General features: G+C 49.7%; 1 protein-coding gene across 6 annotated transcripts in view; it reads right to left on the bottom strand.

Annotated features, from left to right (window-relative positions):
- NEGR1 (neuronal growth regulator 1) overlaps positions 1-26987 on the bottom strand; it is a 317196-nt gene that overhangs the window by 100050 nt on the left and 190159 nt on the right. For all 6 annotated transcript variants that reach the window (XM_083846131.1, XM_083846127.1, XM_083846128.1 and 3 more), the window contains 2 exons: positions 21323-21448; positions 7022-7153 (listed from right to left, as the gene is read on the bottom strand). In XM_083846131.1, coding sequence (XP_083702257.1) covers positions 7022-7153; positions 21323-21448 — 258 coding nt within the window. The remainder of the gene's footprint in view (positions 1-7021; positions 7154-21322; positions 21449-26987) is intronic.

A 26987-nucleotide genomic window follows, 5' to 3' on the forward strand; every position in this document is an offset into this window, starting at 1 on the left:
AAAACAGTATTGCAAAGTTCAATCTTCCAAGGCACTGTGCACATGTAACTCTTGAAATGGTCAGTGGGAATTGTGGCTACCCAGTGCCTGCAAATTGCTCTGCGTTGTTACAACGCCGAGCAATACTTCAGACCCTTGTGATTAAAGAAAGGCTGGCACACATGATGCAATTTTAAATGTGTGAATTTCAGCCAAACGGATAACATCAGCCACTGCCACCTCAAGATAAGGTCCTTCTGCACCGCGGTCAAATATGAACGTACAAGTTCATCTCATCTGGGTGCAGTACTGTTTGAAGAGTTATGTGACTGAGTTTACTGTATATAAAAGGCACAGGAAAGAAAAGCAATAACTTTTCCGCGCAGTTATGTTCTTTAGGGGAACTGGTTTTAACTGGTTAAAAAGAAAAAATCTTTGTCATTGCATGGAATTGTCCTCACCAACAGAAAAAATCCTGGCCCAGTTTGAAGCCCTTCAGGCCGTCGGCCGTCATCACGCCTACCCTTGCCTGCAGCCGCTGTGCTCCACGTGCGGCACAACCGGCACACGGGCTGTACCTCTGGCTGGTGGGGTGTGAGTTCGCTCAGGCCCAACTGTGCCCACACCTATATGCAAAAGTATCCCCACACAGCTTTGAGAACCCCCTGACAGACACCTAGAGGTCCCCAAACACCTCATCGTGCCAGTGTCAACACACAACTAGTCTGTAAGCTGCACCCAGGGCAGGCACCAGAGAATTTGCTTCCTCAGGCTGCGTGTGCCATCCTGGGATCACGAAAGCAAACAAAAAAGCCTTGCATAAGCAAAGGCGCACGCAGATGCTTACAATTGTTCAATACGCTGTCCATGTAGTTTTAAGAAGAAAAAAAAGAAGTTGCACTATGCTTAAACAGAATCCCTCCCTCCCTCCTCCCCCCCATATTAAAAGAAAATGGAAATTAAAACTGCAAATTGCCCTGACTGTTTTCATACTTGGTACCAAAGCAGGACAGAAACGAGACCTTTGCAAAATGCTTGGGCCATCTCCTTTTTATTCAACTTGATTGAAGGAAATTTTCTTTGTTGAATCGAAAATAAAAAACCTTGCCCAGGAAGTGTTTTTCTTAGGTCAGCAACGATGCACAGCAACGCGCTTTCAGGGAGCATAAAGTCCCGGCCATGTGTCCGGGTATCAGGAACCCCAGCAAACACTGAAGCCCTATACTCTTTTTCCCGGTAGGCCTAAGGTTACAGATATAATTAGGTTAGAGTGGCTTGTACAGTATGTCTGATTTCAAAGTAAAATCAGAGTATTATGCATAATATTATGCAAGTGCCATAGCAACAGTAAGGCAGACTTCCATGAAATGCTAATGAGATAAGCTGTTCTGCAAAAACCCAAACCTGTCCAAGCAAAAACAAACACACTACTTAAAATTCATACAAGAAACTCACACATTCCTTCTATTAAAAAAAAAAATCAAAAAAAAAAAACAAAAAACAAAAACCAACAACAACAGAAAAACAGCCCACGACATAAACTACCTTATCAAACCATCACAGCAGGAAAGAAACCAGCAGGCAGGGAGCGAGGCAGGTCTGTGCCCAGCCACCTGTTGCCGCCCCGTCGCACGGCGCGGGGGCTGCTCTCGCCCAGCACCGGCCACCAGCTGCGGCCACCACAGCCCGGGGGGCTCGGGCTGCGCGGGGCGGCAGGACCTGCCCCAGCTGACAGCAGCAAGCCACGTCAGCACAGGCAAAGCCCCGTCCCAGCCCCAGAGAGGAGGTAAAGGAACACCTTCCCCAGAGAGTAACCTCACCCAGGCTGCCCAAAGCCCCGTCCTGGGCTGGCGCGAGGTGCCCCTGCCCGCGGCTGGGGATTGGAGCCGCACGGTCTTTAAGGTCCCTTCCATCCCACACCGCGCTGTGATTCTGTGAAAGGAGGCGGCATCACTCCAAACGCAGACTTTGACTTGTTTGACCACCGATATAAAAGAAATATTGAATCAGTCACTTAGAAAACCTGACCCGAGGATGAAGACGGGAAGAATCGGGGCTGGCGAACACAAGGAGGTACGTGTGAGGAGAACAAGAGCCCTGCCTTCAGAGACCGAAAGGTGAGACTGGTCCTGCCCCTCGGGGGACAGGTGAGGAACGGGCTGTAACGGAGTAGGAATGGTTCCCATTAGGCACTGTGACAAAATTACAAATGCAGACTGCAGTTAAATAGAACATGCTGCCGGCGGGGATCCCGTCACTGGGGACACCTTACGGAGGGACGGGCAAACATCCCTTGGTGACACCAGGCAGGGCGTAACAGATTTCACAGGTTATCATATCATCTATTCACTTTCTTTTTCCCTTTCAACATTTTCAAGGCCGAATGGAAAATATCTGTACAAGGAAATGCTTTCCCAGCAAGCGCCGGTCAGGATGAGGAAGGAGTATTCTGAGTTCCCTCCGTACCGCCCGTATCCACAGGCTGCAAGGTCTGGGGGCCCAGCTCTCCCCTGCACAGGATCCAGCTTTAACAGAGCTGTTTGAGAGACAGTTACAGAAAAACAGGCCCTGAGTTTGTATTATACGGGCATCTGAAAAGAAGGAACACTTCAATGCAGCTCCACCTTAAAAGCCCACATTTGCTGTTTATTTAGGTAATCGACAATTTTACGTAAATTAAAATAAATGCCAGCTTCACGATGCACACATCTCATTCTTCATCATCTCAGCGTGGCCTCAGCACTTCTGGAGATTCTCGCATTTAGCAACTGCCTTTAATCTTTTAAAGTATGTCACTAACGAACCGGAGGGTCAGTGGAGCTACAGCAACATGTGTGTAGTTACAGAGCGGCTTTCAGGTGACATTAAAATCTTCCTAATCCAGACACTAGTTTGTTCAAAGGGGGCTTCAAGATTATCATCCATAAATCAGTATTTGCTTTATAAAATATAAGAGAAAATGCTAATAAGATTTGCTTCTGAAGTGAAATTGGATTATATTTTGTCTATTTTAACTTCATTTGGTATAGTGTTCCTTCAGAAACCAGCATCCTCATACAATCTTATGTTAGGCTCTCCTTCAATTTTTTTCCTCTCTGAATTCAGACAAACACACCACAATGCTCAGGCCACCATTTTAAAAAGAGAAATCATAGGGGATGTACATAAATTAAGTAGAAAATGTAGAATATGCAATATGAAACAGTATAAAGAAAAAAAAACCCAACCAGAAGTAAAGTCACTGGAGTCACAATGGATGCGCTGTAGGGCAGGTAGCAAACTGGTGCTTTATGGCTGGCTGGGGGCTGCCCAGCTAAGGAACTTGAAATTCAGAAAGTAATTTAAACCTGGTCATTTTCTTGTATTTGCTTGGATGACTGAACAACCGCTATATGAAATGAATATCCATATTCAACATTATGCTTATATTCACTGCAACCGCTCGGGGTTCATTGATACATTCTATTAACTGGACACAATAAAGCCTCGATTTATTCTCCACTTATCGGGCCTGCAATAAAGAACATTCCTTTTAATAACAGGAAAACAGCATTAAAATTGTCAGGAGCAGCAGTTAAGTGATCATGCTCACGCAAATGCGGCGCGGTGCCGTCATCACCCCGTGCGCTGGGGGTGGCGTGTCAAGGCGGTGCTGTTCGCGACGCGGCAGAGCAGTGCCGCGACGCAGCGGGGATTGCTCCCGCTCCGAGACGGAACGGCGCTTCGGCAGCACGCCACCGCGCACACGCCGTCGGAGCGCAGGAGCCCTGTTTTCTACAGCAAGGCCATTTCCTACAGCAAGCCGTGTACGTGGGCAAGGCGACGCGTTTGGGAAACAGTCAGGGCCCTTGTAAGGCTGGGGGGGCAGCTGGCAGTGAGTTGGCTGTTCCGAGCACTGCTTCAGTGACACTCACCGAGGAGCGGGGTCACAGGTAAAGGAATTAAACGCCTGGTGGAGCCACCTGGATGGTGGGCACAAATCCCTGTGCCAGAAGCGTAATCACAGAATAACACACGTGGGGTGAGGAGGGAGAGATGCTGCAGAGCTAGCAGTGAGCCCACACTGTAGGGCGTTAGCCTACGAGTTGAGGGAGTCTGCAAAACTGAAGGAAGTAAAGGGATGGGACTCTGGGGGCAGCTGGGGGCAGAAAGCCCTGCTCTTTATTGAACAAGTATCTCCTTAGCAGAAGAAACAGGGCTGAGGAACGTTCAGCCAAGAAAATTCTGCCCAACCCAGTGTGACAAAAGAACCCAAAGTCTTCCTCTCTTCTTGCATATTTCTGTCACTAAGATCTTCCCGGTTTCACACTTGAAAATAATTTTAATACAAATTTCTTTTAAATAGCACCAGAGCTGGTTAGACAAACCACAGCTCGCCTGGCGGAGAGATTGAGCTCTGGCTGACTGGCCACGTGCGTGGAGCTCCTCCAGGACCGTGCGTGCCGGCCAGCAGCCGGAGGCGCTGAGCCCTGCGTGCACCCCTCGCCACCCGCGCGGCTCCCCTGCGCTCTGCGGGGCTGCGGAGCACAGGGCAGAGGGGGGAGCAGCCGGACAAACACCCTCGGTGCCGGGGTGCCGACTGGTGGCTGGGCTGTCCGGGCCCGGGGGTGGGCTCGTGGGGACGACGGCCGCAGGGCGAGCTCTGCCAGCTTTGGTGAGCTCCAGTCCGGGCCTCTCCTGACCGCAGCGAGCCACTTTGCTGCCTGGTCAGAATTAACGAGCGTTAGCAGCGGGGAGCAGATGCTGGGAGAGCTTTTGCATTGCGCTCAACTGGCTTGGGGACAATGTACAAATCAAACAGAAGTGTGTAAGCAATTAGCTGACTACGACAAATCTTCCACGTATACAAACGGCTTCATGCTGAAGCCAGATCCTAGTTTTGCATTGCCTTTTTTTTTTTTTTTTTTTTTTTGCCGTTTTCTTCTTTAGTTGTAAGAAATAGAAAAAAATTACTCTGCGTGCCCCCGGTGCAGACTTAGCAGTTTGCCTGAACCTGGCACAGGAATTCAGAGCCAGGTGCATCCCACCACGGCCAAAGGCGCTTCCTGATGGACAGGAGAACCTGCAGCCAGAGCTGAGCAGCCCCGCTTGTGGTCAGTGCTGAGGGTACGTGCAGCCCTCCCAGCCTGCCCGTCCTCCAGCACTGCAGCACCATTTCTCCCAGTGCTCCCCAGCTCGGTGTCGAGGGTGGGCTTTGACACGACTCAGCACAGGGCCCGCGCCAACCAGCACATCAGCTCTGTGTTGCATTTAGGCTTGAGTTTTGGCTTTGGCCAACTGAGTTGATGCTTTCCTCTGAATCAGGACTCACATAAGTCTCAGTCCTGGCTCAGGAGGTGAGGGAGAATTGTGGATTTGATGATTTTATCACCTCTGTGCTTTCTCAAACAAAACAAGTGCTAAGCAGCACTACCAACTTCTCCCTTTTCGCCATCACTTAGAAAGCTCCTGACACAGCTACCCTTATTAAAACTCCCATCGCATGAAGTTACTTAGAAGCAGTTTTTGTTTCTATAAAACTAAACTGAGCTCCCCATTCCTTCTGGGTCTCTATCACAAGTCATTTATTTAACAACACAAAGTACTTTGGAGCACGGGTTGCGTGAAAGGTGCCACGCCACAACACCCAGGCCCCATCTATGCAAGTATCTGCCCAGCTTCCCTTACCAACAGTGTCCCAGTAACAACACACCGCACAAAAAATAGCGGTCACTTACGCCACGGGCCACCACCACTCCACTTTTAACTCCCAGGTAGCCCACGGTTTTTAGAGAGAACCGTGACGGATTCAGCACGAGGCTCCCTGCGCTGCTCTGCGCATGGGACAGCGCTGCAGCTCCAGCACCTGACGGAGGAAACCCGCCCTTGGGCTCGTAAAGCAAGGAGCCATGGCCAGAGTGTTGGACCAAAGTGTGTAAGCGCCAGGAGCACAGGGGAGGCAGGGTCTGCAACCAGCGGCACTAGGGTACGTGACTCAGCAGCACAAAAACTGCCTCTGAGACCTGCGGCACGATCAAGCTGTTTGATAGCTGTTGGGGAGCAAGGAGAGCCCCCTGAGTGCCTGTAAGCACACCGGCAGCCTGGGGACTGGGGCTTTGCTCCCGCAGCGCATGGACGGGGACAGCACCCACTGAGGGGACACAAAGCCAGCGCCTCAAAGGTTTATAAAGTCAGTAATGATGCCACAGCAATTTTCAAAGTAGGAACTGCTACAAATTACAAGGTAATTGCACTTAGCCTAAGAAAATTCACAAGTGGAATGAATTAGTGTAATTATTCATACATTCTTTCCATTTTTTATAATTTGAAGGGAAAAAGAACACAGCTCTGAATGTTTCACGTTGTACCGAGCGTTAAACCAAATTCAATCCCGACCGGAAAGCATCCCGTTTCTGCAGAAACCCGACAAGGTCAGAGCTGGTGGGACGCAGCACCGCGCCCCTGGCTGTGCCTGCCTGCAGCAGCGCCGCCACGGGAGCTGGGGCACCCCGGGGGCACCCGGCAGGCTGCCCCCGCACAGGGGCAGGCAGGGCCTGAAACTCCCCCAGGCACTGCTCCTGGTGAGCGCACAGCACGTGTCCGCGGCGTCCACCACCATCTAATCATCCAACAAAAAAACTTCACCAAGTTTCTCGTCTCCCTGTATTGTTGCACAACCGTGACAAATTAAACCAGAGACATTTTAGTCCAACAATCACAGCAGTCCTCAGAAAGTACTCAGAGTCCGCAGCTAATTACTCGAAGGGTTACTCAGAAAGTCCAAGCCCGGCAGCAGAGCCCAGCTTGCATTAAGCACAGGCAGCTCAGCCCGTGAGCGCACGCCAGCACCACGGTCCTCCCGGCAGGATCTGAGCCCGAATCCTGCGTGACCTGCCTGGGGCCAGACCAACTCAAAGACCACAGGCTTTTTGCTCCTGCAACACCAAAAACCCCTCCGATCTACAACTCCACCACAAGCAGCAGTACTTTGCATTAGACTTTTCTTCTCAGCCGCGTCCCTCTTCTCCATTGGATTTAGTGATTAAAAAACAACGTGACTTACAGTTTACTGTGACTTTTACTTTTTTCACGTCTGGGACTGAGACGTCGTTCTCTGCACTGCATTCGTATTCCCCAGCCTGGTCTCTCGTAATTCCATAGATGTCCAGGTACTGTCCGTTCTCAAACGGTTTTGCTGAAATGAAATAATCAGAGAAAGAAATTAGAGGAGGCTGAGCACAAAGCAACAACGTCCACCTGGCTCCGCTTTTACGCCCGCACAGTCCTGCCCGACAAAAGCAAGCCGGGTGCTGAGAGCAAGGCCGGGGCGCAGCCGGCCCTCCCCGAGCAGCGGCCGCCCCCCCAGGGGGCACATCCTGCCCGGGGAGCCGGGCCCGGCGTGCTCTGCCCTAACGAACGTCTCAGATTTAATGAAGAATAAAATAATAGCTCCCCTGTCCCTGCGTACCCAGACCCAAGGAACACAACCCACACTGCCCGACCTCCTGCACAGAAATCAGGGCAGTCGCTGTGAGCTCCTGTGAAAACTGGCAGATATCAGATTTACAGATCGGATCTCTCTGATGCAAAACAGAATGAAGACACAACTGAGATACTAGTACATGTAACTCCGTAGAGCACCGTATCTGGAAATGGTAACTTTTTTACAGAGCAAGAAAAAAATTGTAATTCAGAAGTTAATTTCTGTCCACTTGGCAGAGTCATAACCCACACCGAAATTTTTGCGGTTTTCTAACTCCCAGCATCTCCTGGCTGTGCCTTACTGTGGTGCCTGCGTGCCGTGAGCACTCTGACACCCGTCCGATGAAAACTGCTACCTGCTTCAAAGTCTGCCTGTGTCTGCAGAGCAGCGTGCTGCCAGCGGACAACAAATTCATTACCCCAGATTCCTCAGAGGACGTTTACCGCATAATAAAAGAAAAAAAATGTTAAGTATACTTATTGATTGCTAATAACTTTGCAATTTACAGAGCAGTGACTAAAACTGGAGCTGGGTAGTGAGGACCAAGTAGAAATGTTATGCCTGCGTCCATCACAGCAGATAATCTCGTTTGCTTCTCTGTTGCAGATCCGTGTTTTGAAGTGAGCAAGGTTCAGCACATCAGCTGTGACAGTGCGCTGCCTACCAAGGCGGCACTCACTCGGAATGCCGTGTGCCGTGTCGTTCATGGGACGGAGCCCAGAAAGCACTGATTTTGTAAAGCAGAGAGAGAACACTGACACTGGAAAACGATTGTGCCTCGAACCGAGCACTCATAAAATGCAACAAAATGACATACAGTGAAAAATTGTGTGAGAATGATTTTTATTCCATTCCATGCGGTCCATAGGAATGACTTATGCAGCCTTCCCGGCCCCCAGGGGACCCAGCTGTTTCCCTGCACACAGTGGGCACTGTCCTGCTCCACTCGGCCAGGCTGACTCGATCTCCAGAACTTTATTTCCTACTGCTTTGAACAGAGAAATGTGTTTTCAGTCTCTACCGCACAAAGTGCACGTTACACATTTGCTTCTGCTTTGTTTCTAGTACCAATAAAATCATGTAGACTGCAAGACTCGCCTGTGTTTCATATTAAAAATGACTGTTAAATTATGAGGTCATAATGCTCTCCAGTGTAAGTGCATCTCTGGCTATACGGTGTGCACCAAAATATCATATACTGAATCCTGCAACCTATTTACATTGCATTCTGTCCCAGTCCCCAGCATCGGTTTGAAAATAAAATAAAACAGAATTCTCCAAGTGCCTGGAACTTCATAAAAATAGCCGTTCCTCTTTTAGTTTAGTAAAGCTAAAACCTCCGCTGTGAACTTTTGCTTTAACATAAACACGGCACCTAGTTTCTCCTCTCCCGCTGTTGCTTTTCTAGCAGTTCCTTGCCGGCAGCTGTGTTTTGGCGTGTGCTTTGCCGCCCGGATGCGGCAGCGCTCAGCGCACCCGGCCGCCACCGGCAGAGGTGACAGTTTCTGTGCTGGGCCTCGGCTCGGGTGAGCAGGCGTCGCTGCGGCCGAAAAACACCGACAAGAACCACAGCTGCCGGGAGAGCAAATCCGGCTGGCGGTGCTGGTGCCAGCCTTGGGTGCTGCTGCGGACGGAGAGGCTGCACCCAAAGGGCTGCGGCGTGGGACGGGCTGCGCGTCCCCCGGTCCTGCCGGACAGAGCGCTACGCAGAGACGCTGCGCCCATCAAACGTCCGTCGGCACCTTTCATGGCCCTGCATTTATAGGATCTTACACAGAGCTGCTGATCTAATTTGTGCTGCAGAACTATGTATGTATTTTTATAAAGCTGCAAACCCCATTTTATGCAATTCACACACACGCACTTGAAAATTTAAATCGTTTTTAAACCTTCATGCCCCCTGAAATTTTGCATCCAGATCACGTGAGAAAGCTTTCAGTAAATATTAGAGATAAATATTTTTCTTGGGGAATATACAGACACCGTGCTTTTCATCTTTTTCATCTTTCTTATTCTTTCACACAGTATTTTGTCTTCCTTAACTTGTTTTTAGTTTCAGAGATTTCCCGTGGCTATGTGGAAGAAATTAAATTGTGTTATGTGAAAGATAGATGCGTAAGTGTATGCGGGCATATTACGTTACATTGCACACACATCCAGCTCAAAAAAAAGATACTCATAGGCATTTGAGAGAATAAATTGCGTATGGAGATAGTGGTGTATGAAGAGCATCAGGTCACAATTCGGCTTTCTCACTGTTCAGACCCACTTCTGCAAAGCCTCCCAAAAAGACCGGAAAGTAAGAGTGAATAGTTCAGGAGCGAAATCCTGGCTCCCCTGAAGTCCAGGACGAGACATCACTGCAAGAAGGAGTTTGGGGCCAGCCCTGTGCCCGATATTGTTGGGCAGGACCAAGCAAGCAGGAGGGGTCAGCTCCCGGCCCCTGGCAGCCGGCTGCCGACAGCCCGGTCCCTGGCGGCGAGGGGAGAAGGAGCTGCGGCTCCCGGCGCCCCTCCTGGCAGCCCTGCGCCCCCCAGGGATGAGGACCCTCTGGGAGACGCCTGTGAGCAGGGGTCCGCCTCGCCAGGCGCCGTGGTGCCAGGGCAGGCTCGGCAGCCGGCCGGCCCGAGGTCCTGCCAGCCCAGGCCTCTGATGGGTGACGGGAACCACTGCTTGTTGAAGAAACAACCACCAGAGTGCCTCTGGTCCAAGGGAGCTCCTGTCGGGTCTTCAGAACGTCTCTTAACTAGGCATGCTGAAATGCATAACGATTTGTAGGAATCTGCTTGGATATCCTGGGTTATAGGGCCAGGGAAGGGAAACACCTGTGCAACTGAGCTCGAATGCCTGTTTCCTGCTACTGCCGTGTGGTAAGGCGCCTGATAAATCATCACATTTGTAGTTCCTCAGGAGAGTACACAATTAAGACTGTGTTTTCTTACCACGCATATGGTATCTGGCATCAGGTGTAGCACACATACACCTAGCCATATGGACAGGTTTTCAAGGCGTGGATGGATGAGCTTTACAAAGGCAGCATTTTCCTCCCCTGGTGTTAAACATAAGTCAGTAAGAGGAAAAATCTGGTGTAAGTCCAGGGTAGCTCTGAAAAACACTGAGGACTTCATCTGGGCCAAGCCTGTTTGCTGTCGTTTCCTTATTTGCTAGGGTATTAAATAACTACAACACAGCCCCAGCTTCGGAACTGTGAAACCTGTCCAGCTCTTGTGGCTGGTGTCTCCCGTGCGGCGTGAGGGTCCTGACATGGGCCCATCCGCAGGTATACTGCCTCGTATGGGTGCGGTATCAGCGAGCAGGAGGTCTCCAGTGGTGATGCCATCAGGATGCCATCCCATTATCACCGGCGCTTTAAGCAGCCCGTAGTCAGTAAGGTCCTTCTTGATCTCAGAGGCTGGGAGGAGATACAGGATCAAGGAGGCACAGAGGCGCCTTGCTTCTTTCCCAGAGTTGTCACTGGATGCTGAGAACAATCTAAACAATTGGATTCACAGTCTGAAGCTGTTACTATTACTCGCTATGCATTCAGGGTTTAAAATTACATCAAATGCTGTAATTGTATAGGATGTGCTCCTCTCCCAGGAACTGCAGGTAATCCGAACAGCTTGCATTAGGCACCATTTAAACATCGACAGTGTAAGGCCGTTTAGCTTTAGAGAAGGTATGCTCCACATTTGAAAAGAAAAATCAGATAAAATGTAAAGAAAAAATATCTGAAACTGCCAGATAAATTGAGAGCTGGAGGAGATCTCCCAGCTGAAGACACAAAACAAGAAAAGCAGGTAGAGCAGTTCTGGAAGAAAGGCGTGTTGATAAAAGCAAAAAGATGTGAATATAGGCTGACAAAGTTAAAAGTTTCAGAGGTGGAGACAAACAAGGTTACATCTGTATGTGAATATATAGGTACAGAGGGAAGCATTTGGAGAGCTGGCTCTGTGCATGCTCATAGCATGGGCAATGTAAATCTCAGACAGCTACCAAGAGACGCTATGTGTCACAATAACTCACATTTTTTGATCAAGCTGTGTGACAGTGTTCCTTTACCATGAAGGGTAAATCAGCAAATAACATGTTAAAGAAAGAAACATTTTCCCTTTGTTCTTAATTTTTCATCTAACAGAGACAGAAGGGCAATAGATCGTTCATTCACCACTGTTTCTTTGGAGCTTCTCTGACTCACCAGAGTAGAGGCTGACCCTACAAGAGAAGCAGGCACATTTAATTTTCCTCATTCTCTGAAGCTACATTCACTTGTTTCTGTCTCTGCACGGAACGGCTGCCATGCTGCACTGTGTGTCTGGGACACGTTACGTTACAGTATTTTGGAGCAATATTGAACTTTTCTGTTGCAGACTTCATGCCAGGGAACACACGGTCAGCTCATGCTCCAGAATACGTGCTGCCTTTTCTGCCTTAGCAGCTGAATACCAGTACGATGGAGAGACAGCTCCGTTTCAGCACTTGGTCGAAGAAGACACGGTCATCCAGATATTGCTTTGGAAGAAAAAAACACCCACTTGAGACGGTAGTGCTTTTAGATATCTGCATGGCATATCTTCTGGATATTTACAGATTCATGGGTATCAGATTGTACTCTTCAATCTCTTTTGAGCTCTTCAAAAATTGGTACTTCTGCAGAGGTGTAAGTGTAGCCTGTCACAAGTGCCAGGTTTTCCCCTGGCATCATTACTTCAGGGTTTGACAGTCTCAGCGCCGTAATGAGGGCCACCGCGCGGCAGGACATGCGAAGCCCCCTTTGGCAGGAGGAGCTGGGAAGAGATCCTCTTACTGCTAAGCATGAGCATCTTCTTAACACAGCTTACAAAATCTTTCTCTACAAAACCAAAATTAAACCTGTGTAGGGAAGAACAGGCAAATATTCTTTTTAATATGAAAGCTACACAATTAAATCTCACTTGAGCTTATTTGTAATGCATAGCACTTCATCTGGGGATTTGGCTCTTGGGAAGGGCTAATTATTCCCAGCGAAGCCCACGAGCGGTTTCCTTGTCGCCCAGTCCCTGCGTGCTGGTCGGGCAGGGGCCAGTCCTCTCCTCCTGCCCGCGGCTGGCGGCAGGCACGGTGTCCCAGGCAGCCGGGAGCCGGGGACCGGACGGTGTCACCCCCGCGTGTGCCCTGCAGCACAGGATGGCAGCACGGCCTTCGCAAAGCCTTTCTGGTGCTCGATGCCTGTACGGCAGCCCTTCCGCACGTTGTTATCTCAAAATGATGCGCTGCAGGTGATATCCTGTTAGCTACTTGGCTAGATCTATTCGACTCAAGCACATTTGCTGATCCCTCCCATTAGTTTTCTGCCTGTAGTTTGTTGAAACTGGAGGCATTACTAAAGCTAAATGAATCATTAATGACTTTTTTTTTCATATTTCTTCATATCCCTCAAAAGGTATTATAAGTTTTTATAAAATGTGTGCATTTTAAAATAATTCTCAATATGTTTAAAATATGATTTATTCATAAACATGGCCAGAAGAGATGATTCTGGGAAATCAAAAGGAAGTACTGCGAGGGTGGTACCTGCAGCTCGCTTGCTGTCACCTCCCCAGAGCGTGCCCAGCCTGCGACATCTGCCTGCTGCCTGCAGCCCCCGGGCAGGGATGGCACAAGGTGCTCCAGCCGTCAACGTGGGGCAAGGGAGAAATGATAATAATATGCATAAAGGAATAATAATAATAAAATGTATTTGAGAAGTTAAATAGGAAAAAGGAGAATCTTTTTGGATTTTAGAGATCAGCTGTTACTTTTCTCAAAATATTTGTGCAAGCCCCAGCATTGGCACGCTCTGTTCAAAGCCCAGTATCTCTCAAAACAGCCATGAAGGATGCTCCATCAAAGGAAGGAGAAAGAGGAGGAATCTGCGGTTGTTCGGTTTGGTTTTGAACACTAAAGACTTTGTTTCACTGAAATATCTTCAATGATTCGTAAATCGCTCACTCAGGAGTGCATTATTTCTCAAATAAAAATGAACTAATATCGGGCGGAGTAAACTAAGCATGCATTAAAACTTAAATTTTCATAGCATTGTGTGAGTTATTAATGAGCTAATCTACTTTTATTGAAAAGCAAGAAATTCTTTCCTGTTGTTATAAAATTGTCAAAAATTCATAATTATTTCTATGCTATGCTTTTGTACGGTTTTCACCTCCTTATATCACTAAGACTGTAATCTTACTCTCGGCCCTCAGCTCCTTCACAAAGACCCAATTATTTGACCATCTTGGCGTGAATATTCTTCTCCTGACAACTGTATTCTAACAAGAGGGTTTTTTTCAGTCTGTTTAAAGTTTTTAAAAGGCACGAGGATTTCTAGGAATACCTTTAATTGTTCCTGAAGGGATGCTCAAAGTTCAGGAACAGTCATGATAATAACGACGTTTTTCTAAGAATTCTTCCACTAATCGCAGCCAGTGTAATGTCACTTGACCCCGGTGCGACGGATCGTGATACTGAATGTCACTTAATTGGATCCTAATACGCTGCGTATCCCCCAGCAATGATATTACGAGTATCATTAAGGAAAAAAAAAGGCCAAAAGGCCCATAGCCTGAAATCAGAAGCCACCATATTTTGTGCGGGCGAGGTGTGATTTTGGAGGATCATTATTTTTCCTTTATCCAAGGGCAAAGGAAAGAATCGCAACAAGCAGTTTATATTAAGTGCTAATATTTGCATTGCTGTCTTTAAACTATTAATTAATCCCCTCATTTACTCTGCGTAGAACCCCACACCATTTCCTCCTGAGCTCTTGGGAAGCTGCCAGCCTGTTTAATGTTAGGGGAGCGCTGATGTAACGGCACGTGATGCCTTCACCAACTGAACACTCCACTTCAGGATCACATTCGGGCCATTACATTCACATCAAATATTAATCACAAATAATTCCCCGAGCAGATGTAACACAGACTGATCTATCCATGCAATCGCCACCTGCCCACCACGTCCAGGTGTCCCAGGCACATCCTCGCTGCGAGGGACCGAGGCAGGCCCCAGCCTCGCCGTGTCCCCTGGGAGGTGCCGGCCCGGCCCGCAGCACCTCGGGGGAAGGAGCAGGCAGGTGACAGCGGTGAAGCAGCTCCATTTTGGGCATTCAGCAAGCCCATGAACTGCACACCTTGGGCAAAGTGCGTTGCAGGAGCTCAGCCTCTGCTGGCAGGCAGCACCGAGCCCTGCCGCCCACCGGGGCTCCAGCACAGGCCGTCAGGCCCAAGGGCACCAGGCGGGACGCGGCCCCAGTTGGGGCGGGCACCCCTGTCCCGGGAGCAGTGCAGGGCAAGGGGCTTGCCCAAAGCCCTGCAACGTGGGGCCGTGAGCGAGAGCTAAGGGCCAAGAGGCTGCCTCGGACAGCACAGAATGGAGAGCTCAAGTCCAGGCAGAAGAAGAAGGGGTCTTCTCCACAAACCCAGTCTGGGATCAGCACATGAAGGCTTTGTAAAACCCCGAGGCACCTGAGCCCCAGATCAGCATTTGTCTTCGTCAGCACAATGCACTGGAACCAAAGGCATTACTTCTGGCACCAGCTGGTGCCACGTTTCCAAAGCAGAGATGCGGTTTGTGAGCTCCATTTGTGGCTCCGGAGAGCCAAGTGCCTGTCCCTGTCCCCTCACAGCCGGCACGGGGCCACGGGCGGGTGGCTGGAGCACACGGAGCCGTGGTGGCGGCACCCCGGCCTATCCGACCTTAGCTGACCCTAGTGCCGATCGTCCTCGCCCTGGTGGATCTCTGGAGGCTTCCTGGCTTGTCTCCAACCCTCCCAGCTCAGCTGCAAGGAGCAGATGTTCCGGCTCAGCCGGGTAATGCTTCACCTGGACGAGGAGCTCAGCGCCGGGCCCGTAATGAAGCTGTTGCGGGCGAGATGAGTGATGATGGCATAAGGGAGGCACATCACTGTCGCTGCTTATCAGATTAGAGCGCTGAATTATTTTACATTCTGCTTCCCGGACGGCTGGAGGGAACGAGATTCGCTTTTTGTATGACGCAGCCATAAATCTGCCAACAGGTAGGGGAGGTGGCGGGTGGCAGGGCCACCCAGGACCCCACGTCTCAAGTGGGACTGGTGCTCATGACACCCCGCAGTCCTCGAGCACATTGCTGGAGCCAGGCTCAGAGCACCTCTCCTGTGGGATATCCCGGTGAGAAGAGATGGCTCCACTGTTAGAAAAGCTTTTACTTGTACTGGAGAAGCGAGGTGGGGTCACTGGAGGAGGGAGACCACTGAACAGTGGCTCTCAGTGCCTCTGGGCACTGCAAATCCAAACTGAGAAGCCAGGACACAAATAATCACCTGCTTTAAGCTCTCTGGGACGATGCAGGTGCAGTGAATGAGGCTTGGCATCCTCACTAGGCTCTGCCGGGGAGCTCTTGCAGGTGGGACAGCTCCCAGGCTGCCCAAGCACCTGCTGGCTGGGCGTGGGGCTGAGAAGCTGGACGTTCTGCGGTGAAATCCTGCACCCGGCGTGGTTAGCGCTGGCATGGGCTCCACCGGGCAGCACTGGCAGCGAGCAGAGGGTGGATGGTAGCAGCTTCTTACCCACCAAAAGCGACATCATGCACAAAGCAAGTATGTTAGAGGGAAATGGTGGGTGTGGGATAACCCTCACCAGCAGTGCTCCCTGGTAGCTTTTCAGTATTTAGGAGGGCAAAAGATATAAGCCAGAAACATTTTTTTCTGCTGAAACTTTTAGCTTTAAAACCATTTTGAATCAATAGTGGCAGCATTTAAAAAGACAAGTTCACACTTTGTACACCCACAAAGCCCTGGAAATCTGATAATAATTCATGTCAGTTAAGTATTTTCAGCCTGAAAATCCAGGTTCAGAGTACTTGCACGTCAAGGAAATGCTTCTTATTTCTGTCACGTGTGGATGTGTGGATAACATCTGAAAAATTGTGGTTCTCTAGCAGAAGTGCAAATGGAACAAAATATTTGACATTAGCTGAGCTCATATCAAGCTTTTGTTTGTTTCTTAGGATTTAGCTATAAGTTTAAAAAAAGCCTTTTTGATTTCTTCACACTTCCCCCCCCGGCTAAAATCCCAGCCTTCTGTAGCAGTCTACATCTCGTAGGAATCACACTCTGCATGTTCAGGGGCTGGCATTGCCTTTTGTCCTGTAATTGAATTGAATCAGCTCTTAGACCCCTTTTTCCCAGACAGCCCTATCATTTGAGCGTGCCAAAGATGTATTACACTAATACATCGTCAGAACGACAGAGCTATGATGATACATTAATGCAATACATCTTCACAGCTTTAGGGCTGTCCAGAAACAATAGGACTGGTGTTAGGCTCAGCTCAGTCATATCACGCTCACGCACACAGCAAGTGAAATGTGAGAGTGAAGCAGAGGGAGCACGATGCGAACGTGTTCAAACCTAAAGTCAGGGCAATTTCTGGAAAATTGTAGCTCTCCTCAACGTTTGTGAAAAATCTGTTATTTCACATATGCAAAACGAGAGTGCCCTGGTGGTAGGGAGTTGCCTGTCACTTGGCATGGGAAAACCTGTCTGTATTCAGCTAAACTAATAATTTCTGAAAAACTGCACTCCCAAATGCATGCGTATATGTATGTGCTGCTCATCCTCATGTTTTAGGAAAATAACTGGAAACTAGGCTGGAAACAATGGTGATAAAGCTGTGAGAAAAGGGCAGAAGAATAGGGAAGTCCCGGAAAAGATGAAGCTCAAAGTCACCAGGGACCGTGCTGAGGATCCAGAGCAAGAAGTCATAAAAGGCAGAGGTGAGGCTGGTTCGTTCGGTACGAGCAAGCCACGACAGTGGGGTCGGTAAACACTACAGCACACTCGCAGAACTCCAGAGAAAAGGACATTCTCATATCTCAGTCACTTTTTCTGCCTGCAGCTGTGAATCCTGCTAGCAAAATGCGCACCACCACACCTGTCTCTTTCTTTCGAGAGGCTGCCGCTCGGTCTGTGTGAGCAGGTGGTGCACACGATGGGGCGGCCGTGGAGGTTAGCACAGCGCTGAGGACCCACAGCCGTAGGGTGGGGGCTTGGGGGCTTTGCTTCGGGCAGGCCCAGCCCCGTTAAACTGCCAGGGCCTGCAGCAGGAGTGTCACATCCTAACCTTGCTCGCGAGTGCTCTGGGAACCATGCGGCTCGAGCACGAACGAGCTGGGGTTTAAATGCTTGTTTGAAATGCTCGAAGCTTCATCTGAAAACGCTTGTGGTAAATGTGATGGTGGAGTCAAGCACCTTAAACACAGTCAAAGGTGGGGCTGCTCTTGCAATTATTTATGCCCCTCTCTCTGTATGCATTTGATCTAGACCTACCCTGGTCACTACTGCCTACACGCAGGTGGGGTTCACGCCAAGCGCCTTGCTCCCTGCAGCACGGACGCGGAGGCTCAGGTGGTTTGGCAGGACGCAGCCGCGCGCGTCCGGCCCCTGCCGGCCCTGTGCCCTTCCCAGGGGAGCGGCAGGGCCACGGCCACACACCCTGCGGGGCGCTAGGAAGCAGCCCCGCTTCGCTCGCGGAGCTGGCTTCAAACAGAAACACGCAAAGGGCCCGCGACGTCCTGAGTGTCAGGTCACGGCTGCCCTGCCAAGACCCCAGCTCCTGGCAGAGAGCTTCCTGTGGAAAGGGTGGTCAAAACCCAAGTGGGAAAGAGCTTCGGCGTGCAAGGCACCCGGAGTTTGCCAGGCAGTAACATTTATCCAAAGTCTTTTGAACAGCTTTTGTTTTTACTGTTCATGGCAGCATTTGCAGAGGTTGCTTCTCAAAAATGAAAATGTAACAGCGCACCGTGCCTACAAGTGTTAAGAGCTGGAATTATGGCTCAGGCAGACCTTAATTCTTTAAAATTCTGGTTTCATTCTTAAACTATTGATGCTGCACTTTGCTCCTAAATGTCAGAACAAAATAAGTAATACCTGCAATTTATTCCGATGACATTTCAACAATAGAAGATTTTCAGATTACAAGCTACAGCTCCGTGTTCCTTATGGTGTTATGCTGAATGTGTAGATTTTGTGGATTTACATAATGGCTTTCTATAATGAATATTTATATAATGAATGTATTTACATAATGACTGCAAGTTAAACATGCACCATAAAGATTACAGGCCAATAATTTATGTACTAAGTTAAAAATCACCTCTAAATACATTTTATTTTTATTCCTCTGAAAGGTTCATTTTATCTCTTGTTCAAAAAAAATTGAATCCGACCTTATCCAAGTAAAGGCTGCATTGATGCAAATCATGATAATATTTTGGCATTAGTCTACATTGAATCATTTGTATTCAGAGTTTTCCGTTTCTTATCTTCCAGTAGCAGCTTTGACAAACAATTCCAGAATATTATAAATATAATTCTTTAAAATAATTTAGTGTTGTATTCTAGATGTGATGCTTGTATGTAATCCTCATTAGTGCCACCGGGAATTACGGGAGAAAACTGATAGAAATTATAAAGTGCAGATGAAGCTTATGTGTAGATAAAGGTAATTTGCTGCAGACAAAATATAAACCCTCACAGAAATGTGAGGTTTTCAACTCTCCTGCCTTTAACTGGAGTTCAGTGCCGTTTATAGCTGTCCGTACACCAGACCACACGCCGGCACGCAGAACTGGCCTGGTGTTACTGAGACAGAACAAACCCTCTCCGTTCGGTCAGGCAGGGAGGCAGAACGCGTTCCGTTCGCCGTCCGCTTGCTGTTCTCCCGCTGCGTGCTGCGGCTCTGGGCACAAAGCACGGGCTGTCCCCCCATGGCTGCCGTGGGGCAGCCCCGGACACGCTGCCAGCGGGGGGGCAGTGGGGGCTGCACGGCCTCGGCACCGAGCCCACGCTGCCGGGCAGAGACGCGGGCAGGGCAGGGCAGGGCCGGGGCTGCGGCACCGGGCGGCACCGGACACCCCACGGCCGTGAGCAGCGTGCCCTGGGTGGGCAACGAGGTGGGGATCGGGGCTGGAGAAGGTGAGCACGGGGTAACGGGGAGAACAAGGAACAGCACCAGATGCACGCAAAGGCGCGGCACGCAGGAAGCCAGGGAGCTGCACAACAATGCGGGGTAAGGTGTACAGGCACGGCATCGGACGTGTAAGATGGACCCTGAAGGCATCCTGGGGGGGGAAGAAGAAACCATGAAGACGAGCATCGTATTCCTGGCAAAGGACCCTGGATGCCAACAACGCGCCGTGACACCCCCAGGATGAAACCACCCGCGTCCAGCCTGCGGAGGAGAGGGCTCCGGGGTCTTGTACCTGATGGGGGCAAAAGGCGATGGACCCGAACTTCTCAGAGGTGCCAGTGACAGGACAAGAGGTAAAAGGCTCATGTTGAAACATGGGAATTGCCATTTAAACATGTATAAATACATGTTTTTTTTCAAAGTGAGGGACCAAGCACCGGCAGAGGTTGTGCACAGCCTTGGGGACCCCCCCAAGCCGACCCAGCCTGCCCCAGGGGAGGCGCGGGTGCCTTTTCCTCACGTTTCATTTCCACTGTCACTGCGGTACGTGCAACGAGTCCGTTGCCGCACGGATCGTATTTTTACTCTTGCCATTCTCAGTCCTTCGGTCAAGACACAAAATCAGTGGTTCACTGAAAGCCCTTGTAATGATGTGCACCAATTTTGTCTGGACTCGTGATGAGGAGGATCTAGCTCCTTCTCAGGCCCCTTCTCCAGTCTGAGTGGACTAATTCTCCTCTTCTGTTTTTTCCCTCTCAAAAAAAACTGTAATGGCTGCTTTCTGTAGGAAACCTAATGCTTTAAGCTATTACTCTGAAGTATCACCACAATTTCCAATAAAATTTTATTTGACATTTAGTTAAAATCCATTTTTTGCTGCAACTGATTTTTTCCCTACTCCCTCGATGGACACTTCCAGCAGAATTCATTGTCATTGTCTTAAAGGTCAAAAGTTGTTTTTTTTTTCAACTCTCGCTTTGTAGAGGAAACTGTTACCGGGCTTATGACACCCTGCGGAAAGCTGCAATAGCCCATGAAACCGCTCTTCCCTGCAATTACACGGGTTTCAGAGAAGTTGTGTGAGCAAACAGAAAGCCCTTCACCTCAGAAGGAATGATAATTGCAGAGCCCCTGTAGAAGCCCCCGTGCCCCCAGGGCTGCGTGCGGCAGCCGCGGGAGGTGGCAGCAGGCAGAGGCCGGTGCCTCCCGGGAGGGGAGCGCGCCCCTCGGCGCCGGGGCTGCACCCAGCCAGCGCGGGGGTGCTGGTCATGTTGGACAAAATGTTTTGCTCAAACACGCGATGAGGGATTACAAGCACAAAAGGAAACATCAGAGTGAATAGAAACGGTAGTTTTAGATGCCATTTTGTTTGCAATTTTTCTTATGTACACTTAAGTGTGTTTGATAAAACCATCCTAAAAAGCGACATTGTGTCACGGAGTGACTGAAAGGTCGAATGGGAGCGAAATTCCATCGAGTCTGGTGCATGACGTGTTGGTGTTTTCAGCCTTCACTCCTACTTCTGGAGAGTCCTTTGTGTTCTTCATTATTTCCTTGGCTGGGTTTATCTGATAAATGTCTGCAGCCTGTTAAAATGAGCTGCAGCTCAGAGGTCTTGGGCTATTACTGACACTGTCTCTAACCCGTGTCCTCGGGGAGTCACCCAGGCCCAAATTAAAAACATATTCTTGTTTAGGATGCCTTTATTTCTACCTTCCCAGTTTACAGTAGCATTACAGTTTTCACTGATCTCAACTTAAACCTGCTGAAGCCTTCCTTTTCCACAAGTCTAGTTAGGCACACGTTCTGTAAGGCATGCAAAAGTAATGCTGTCCCACTTCCGAAACTGAAAATGCAAAAGCTGTTACTGGTGAGACTTTGCAGAAAGCTCAAAGTGACAGATACGCGCGCTTACCAGATGGTGAGATGTGTCTCCAAGAAATGGAAGGCTCTGGTTTCCCTGTGGCCAGACACACGAGGGTAACGTTGCTGCCTTCGTTCACAATGATGTCACTTGAAATACGAAATATCTTCGGAGAAACTGAAAGGAAACCAAGAGGAAGTTGTAAGGGAAAGCAGCTGAACCAGAGCAACCCCCCCAGACCCCAGAGAGCAGAGCAGAGCCGTGATACGCATATTGCCGTTACCTACAGGGATACGCAAAGTATGCGGCTGTGCAAAATGAAGCTAGGTAAATCGTGTTATGGTGTGACCACAGCTATTTCCACCATGTCTGCAGATGCACAGCCCGCGAAGTCAAAATACTGCAAGTAAGAAAGCAGCAATTTCCTTTGGTTTGTGCAGGGCAGGCATTGCTATTGAGTTCCCAGTAAACGGCTACCGAAGGATGCTCTTTTTGTGGGAGAAGGCTGAGCTGGCCTGTGACAGCTTGAAAATAAAACAAAATGAAATTTTTCTTCTACTTTTGAAAACAATTATGATTATTACATCTACTCCATATGTACTTAGAGAGTCGTATCTGTTCACGGAGAAGACTAAAATACATTTGTTTCTGTTGCTTTGATTTCTTTCTGGCCTGCAGTATCAACATAGCTAAGGAAGAAAATCATCAGCAGAATTATTTTCTAAACTCCACTTTCTGTACTTACTATTCATACACCTGGTCATAAGACAGCACAGCTCCACGTGGATGGAAAACAACGGGAAGCTGTAAGTGGCCTGCCCTTACAGGAGTGCACCATGTCTTGTAACCTTAAACAGGGAAGAAGGGATCTCGGGACTCCAGCAATAAAGGCAGGGATTTGGGATTTCAAAATTAATATTCTTTTTGGATTATTATTCCTTTACATATTTCATTGTATGCTTGCTATAGAAACCAAATCGATACAGAAGCAAGTCATACCCCATTGATGTTTCGGAAAAGCACCGTTCTGTGTGTAATAAATAACAAACGTGTGGAAGACGCAGCTCTGACATGTGGGTGTTTCAGAACCTTCTGTAACGACCGAGTTCAAATCAAAGCATTCTGCAAGATAAATGAGTACCAATGAAATGAGAAAAGAAATGTATGTTGATCTGCCTGTTTCCTAAATGGACACTCCTAACCGGAGCCTTGCTCTCCCTAATGCCCCAGTCGTGTCTCACTGGTTTGCTCCCATTGTCACAACCCAAATCCCACCATACGCACACCTGTGCAACCATCCCAGCAGCTGCTCAGGCTCCGGGAATGTGCTGTCAGCATCCCTCCCGTGTGCTCTGCGAAGTACAGAGCCTTTTCAGAAATAACAAACTGCAGTGTCAAGGAAAGCAAGCTGCCTTTCTGTGATCAAACTCCGCATTTCATGGAGTGCAAAGGGCCCCAAAATGGGTGGAAACGGGCAGCTGTAGGTTTAGCACTGGGGTGGCACAACAGCACCTGCAGCAGCTGAGCCGAGGCAGTGGCTGCGTTACACAAGCAGACACTGTTCACGTCCCTCCATCACACACTTGTAAGCCGCCTGAATGACTCAGAGATGCTGTTTACAGTGAACCGCTTGTTGTTGTGGTGGGTTTTTCTTTAGACGCTGAATGCAGCCTCCGGCAGGCACTGCCAGGAAGTTTTCCCCGCAGCCGTGCCCACGCACAGCCCCGCGCCGAGCCCCGGGGCTGGTGGCTGCAGCCTGCGCCGTGCACGGGTGCAAAGCTCTGTGCCCGGCCTGGAGGACACGGGCTGCCTCTGCTCAGCAGTGCAGGGACAGGCACCTCGTCTCCTCTGGGATAAACGAGGCACGTGCCCCGAGTGGCTCTGCGTGCTTTGGGATCTCCACCTGCAGACGTTCTCCAGCCCTGTCACTGGTCATTGACTGGAAGTTATTTCTTCAAAACGAGCTGGGGTCAGAAGGCTTCAAATAAGCTGCGAATTCTCAGTGCTTGCTCGTGGCTATGCATTTGTAAGCAAAGAAAATTAAAAGTCTGTGCGGTGTATTGTTAATTAGCAGAGAAACATGTCTGCGGGGAAATCAGAGGTCTGGGGCAGGCTCAGCCTTCCCCATCTCCTATGAGTGAAGTTTACTGTTGCCATCCTTTGAAGTTCAAACAGGTTTACACACAGTCACCGAAACAGGAGCCCTGTGAGTCTGCCAGCCCAGCTCAGCGAGGCAGTAATCCACTCTTCCTCCTTCACTTCATGACCTGAAAAAGCACCCGGCCCTTGCAGAGCATTTGCAGGAGCTGAAATGTGCAAAAGATTTATTTCCAGGAAAGGAGTAGCTTCTTAATCAGATATCTTTGTGGATCCCTGCAGGGAGCACATTACTCAAATTCGTTCTGCAAAAGCCTGTCCTAAGGCAGGCCGTGCCAGCCGTGCCCCCCGTGCCCACAGGTGCCCGCAGTGCCCCGACCCCCTGCGCCCCGAATCGCCGCGGTGCCGGTGCCGCTCACCCTTTGTTGTAGATTTTGCCCACGTTGTTCAAAAACCAAATCCATACTGTTTTGTCAAACGTTTGGATTTTGATAAAATCGTATGTTCTAAAGGCAAACATTCAGAAAATCTTTCCCCGGTGATAAGCAAGCCAGAGTCATGGAGCACAGCTCTGACGTGAGTGAAATTTGGGTGACCTGGCTGGGGATGCCTGGCCCGAGGGGCTGCTCGGGGCAGTCTGAGCTCAGACGCTCGCAGGCTCCAGCCGTTTTCCCAGAAGCTTGGCTAAAGGACGTGTTGGAGGGAGCTGCCTCAGCCTACCCCAGCTCCAGGTGATGCTCACGCTGCCACGCCGTAAGCACTGCCAGCGATTAAATACCCCCTTCACTGCCGGGAAATAGCATCTTACTTCAAAATTGCATTTCGCTAAATTCAGCTTTCAGAAATCAGATCTTATTATGTTTTTGTCTGCAAGACTGAACATCCCCCTTACTATCAAGTATCTTTTCTATGAGTAAGGACCCATAAAACATGATAAATCACCTCCCTTTTCATCTTTCTCTGCAGATGATTTAAGCACCACAAGCTTAATTTTTGTAAGGCTTCCTCGATAATATTTGTTTCTCTCTTCCGAGGACCATCTGAATCATCCTGACATGTGAACAGTGGAACGAGGCATAATAGCCTAGCGAGCCATTCTGTACAAAGCTGTGCACAGAAGTAAGCCCGCTATGCTATCTCAGCTGTATTTCCTCTTTCCCGGCTCTCCTCCGGGCCATTATCCCTATTACCCTGCCCGTGCCAGCCTGCCCAGTGGCGGCAGGGGGCCTGGGGGGACGTGAATGGCTTTGCTGGAGGTGGGTGGCTTGCTGCACGTGTCTCCTGCGTGGCTAAAAACACCACTTACGTGTGAGTAGGAGTGACCCAAATTTAAAATTATTATTGCTAAATTATTTAGGAATTTCTAAATTATTTAGGAATGACCTAAATGCTAAATTATTATTCCTGAATTATTTAGGAATTTCTAAATGATTTAGGAACGACCTGACTACCTGGAGGCTCCTGCTGGCCCTGTTGCACGTCCACCTGTGACTCCCTCCTGAGCACTCCTCCGGGAACCTCTTTGCCTATGAGAAACGTTGGGAACTTTCCGCCGGGGAATCATGCAGATCCAAGCTGGTGCCTCCACGCAGGAGGAGGCAGACGGGAGCCTCTCAGGTGCCTCTCGGCCGCGGAAGGGGCCTGATGGAGGTAACAGCATGTCTGAGCCCATAGCTCTGCCTAGAGACCAGAATTATGGGAGCCATTACTTTGCGTGGGACTGATGTCGAGCCTGTACTTCACCGAGCCTCATTTCTCATTTCCAAGGACTGGAATTATATTCTCAGTTACATTCAAGTGCACATAAATGATGCAGCGTAATAAAGATTACTGCTGGGGTGGGAATTACTGCAGGGCTGAGCTGCTCCTGAGGCTGCCGTTGCTTTCTGAACGTGGGATAGGATGCCTTATTTTCACCACAACTTAGAATCAACAAGTAAATAAACTGGGGACTCAGCATACGTGCACTCATCCTGTTTCTTAAACCTTGTGCTGAACTGTTGCCCGATGAAACGCTCCATCGGCCCCTCGGCAAGCAGCCTGCACGGCCCTAGCTCACAGCCTGTGCCCAGACGTACAGCTCGGCTTCTCCAGGAGGTGTCCCCGGAAAAGGTGGCAAGTTCCCAACTACAATTTTATAGCAGCATTTATTAAAACGTATGGTAGCCGACTCCCTTTTCAGATTATAATGTAATAATTCCCTTCATATACAGAATATAGGAATCCCGATAGAACATATAAAAGCTGTGAGAAGAATTGGACTGTAAGTATAGAAGTGTTCCATCTGGGAGTTTGGAAAGAGAGATTTTGCCACCAGAATCTGCAGTTACCTACTTCAGCCCTCCCAGGTGTTGCAAGTACAGCTTTTGTGCTGGTATCAGCTTAGCTGAACGTCCATATGCTTTCTTTCCAATGAGGAGTGACTTGTTTTGGTGACAGGGAAGCATTGCAGAGCCTCTTCTCCAAAGTCCCCAATACCCCGAAGTTCTTCAACCAAATGCTGGGCTGCACGCCCCACCTGTCTGTCTGCAATGATAATTTGATTTTTCGCTGATTATAATTTCATAATTAAGCCATAAACATGGAGTGGGGAGGGAAGATGCTGGTTTCAGCAGCTTAACCGTCCATTTCTTTTGGACTGGAATTAATTCGTCGACCGATCCATCTGTGCAAATGCCCGCGTGCTTCTAGCTGCGAGCAGGCAGGCAGCAACGGCACAGGAGCGTGCGAAACATCCCCTCCCCACGTGCCAGGGCCCCCCGCGCTATGCACTGCCGCGCTACTTGACGGCTGTGTTGGAGCACAAGAGAGGCAGTGTGGGATCAGAGCTGCAGGGGAGGGCAGCCGGAGCGTGAGGTGCGAGGGGCACTGACCCCGGCAGCAGAGCAGCTCGTCACAGCACTGCCTTGCCTGGCCGTGATCCAGCCTCCGCTTCTGCAGAGGCACTAAGAGGCGTAACGCAGGCAGACGTGCCTGCTCCTAGGAGCCGTACGGACCTGGAGGGGCAGAGCCCTTCCCTGCAGCAAGAGCTCACAGTGAGCCCCCGGCGCGCCTCGGCTGCGCCACCCTGCCAGTGGCACTTCGTGCCCCATCCAGTACCTCCAACATAAACAATGCACATACGTGACTTTGAAACGTGGTATTTTGTAATAGCATTTATCCCCCTTGTAGGAGAATGGTTATAACCATGTAAAGTCGCTTCTGTTTTGGCGAGGGAGGCTCCAGTGCGAGGGTGCCCACCGGCGTCCTGGGTGCCCACCCGCGTCCTGGGTGCCCACCGGCGTCCTGGGTGCCCACCCGCGTCCTGGGTGCCCACCCGCGTCCGTCCCCACCTGTGCCTGCTCCGCAGGGCGCTCCTTTCCCCACGGCCTGCCAGATGTCTGCTGCAGGACCACAGCCGAGCTTCGAGTAGGAAAGGAGGACAAAATCCCAGGCAGGACGCTCGGTGTCAGATCCGAGCCCTGTTTTCACGGCCGGTGCTTCCCCGCCCTCAGTGCTGTGCGCGACTCAGAGCACATTGTCCTCGCCCGCAGGGAGCCGAGGGCTGCGTGGCCAAACGCCCCGGATGTTGCAGGAGACGGGGAGGTCTGATCTACAAGTGCACTGATCTACAAGCACA

Source organism: Anser anser (genome assembly GCF_964211835.1).
Source record: "Anser anser genome assembly, chromosome: 8".
NCBI classification, from domain to species: domain Eukaryota; kingdom Metazoa; phylum Chordata; class Aves; order Anseriformes; family Anatidae; genus Anser; species Anser anser.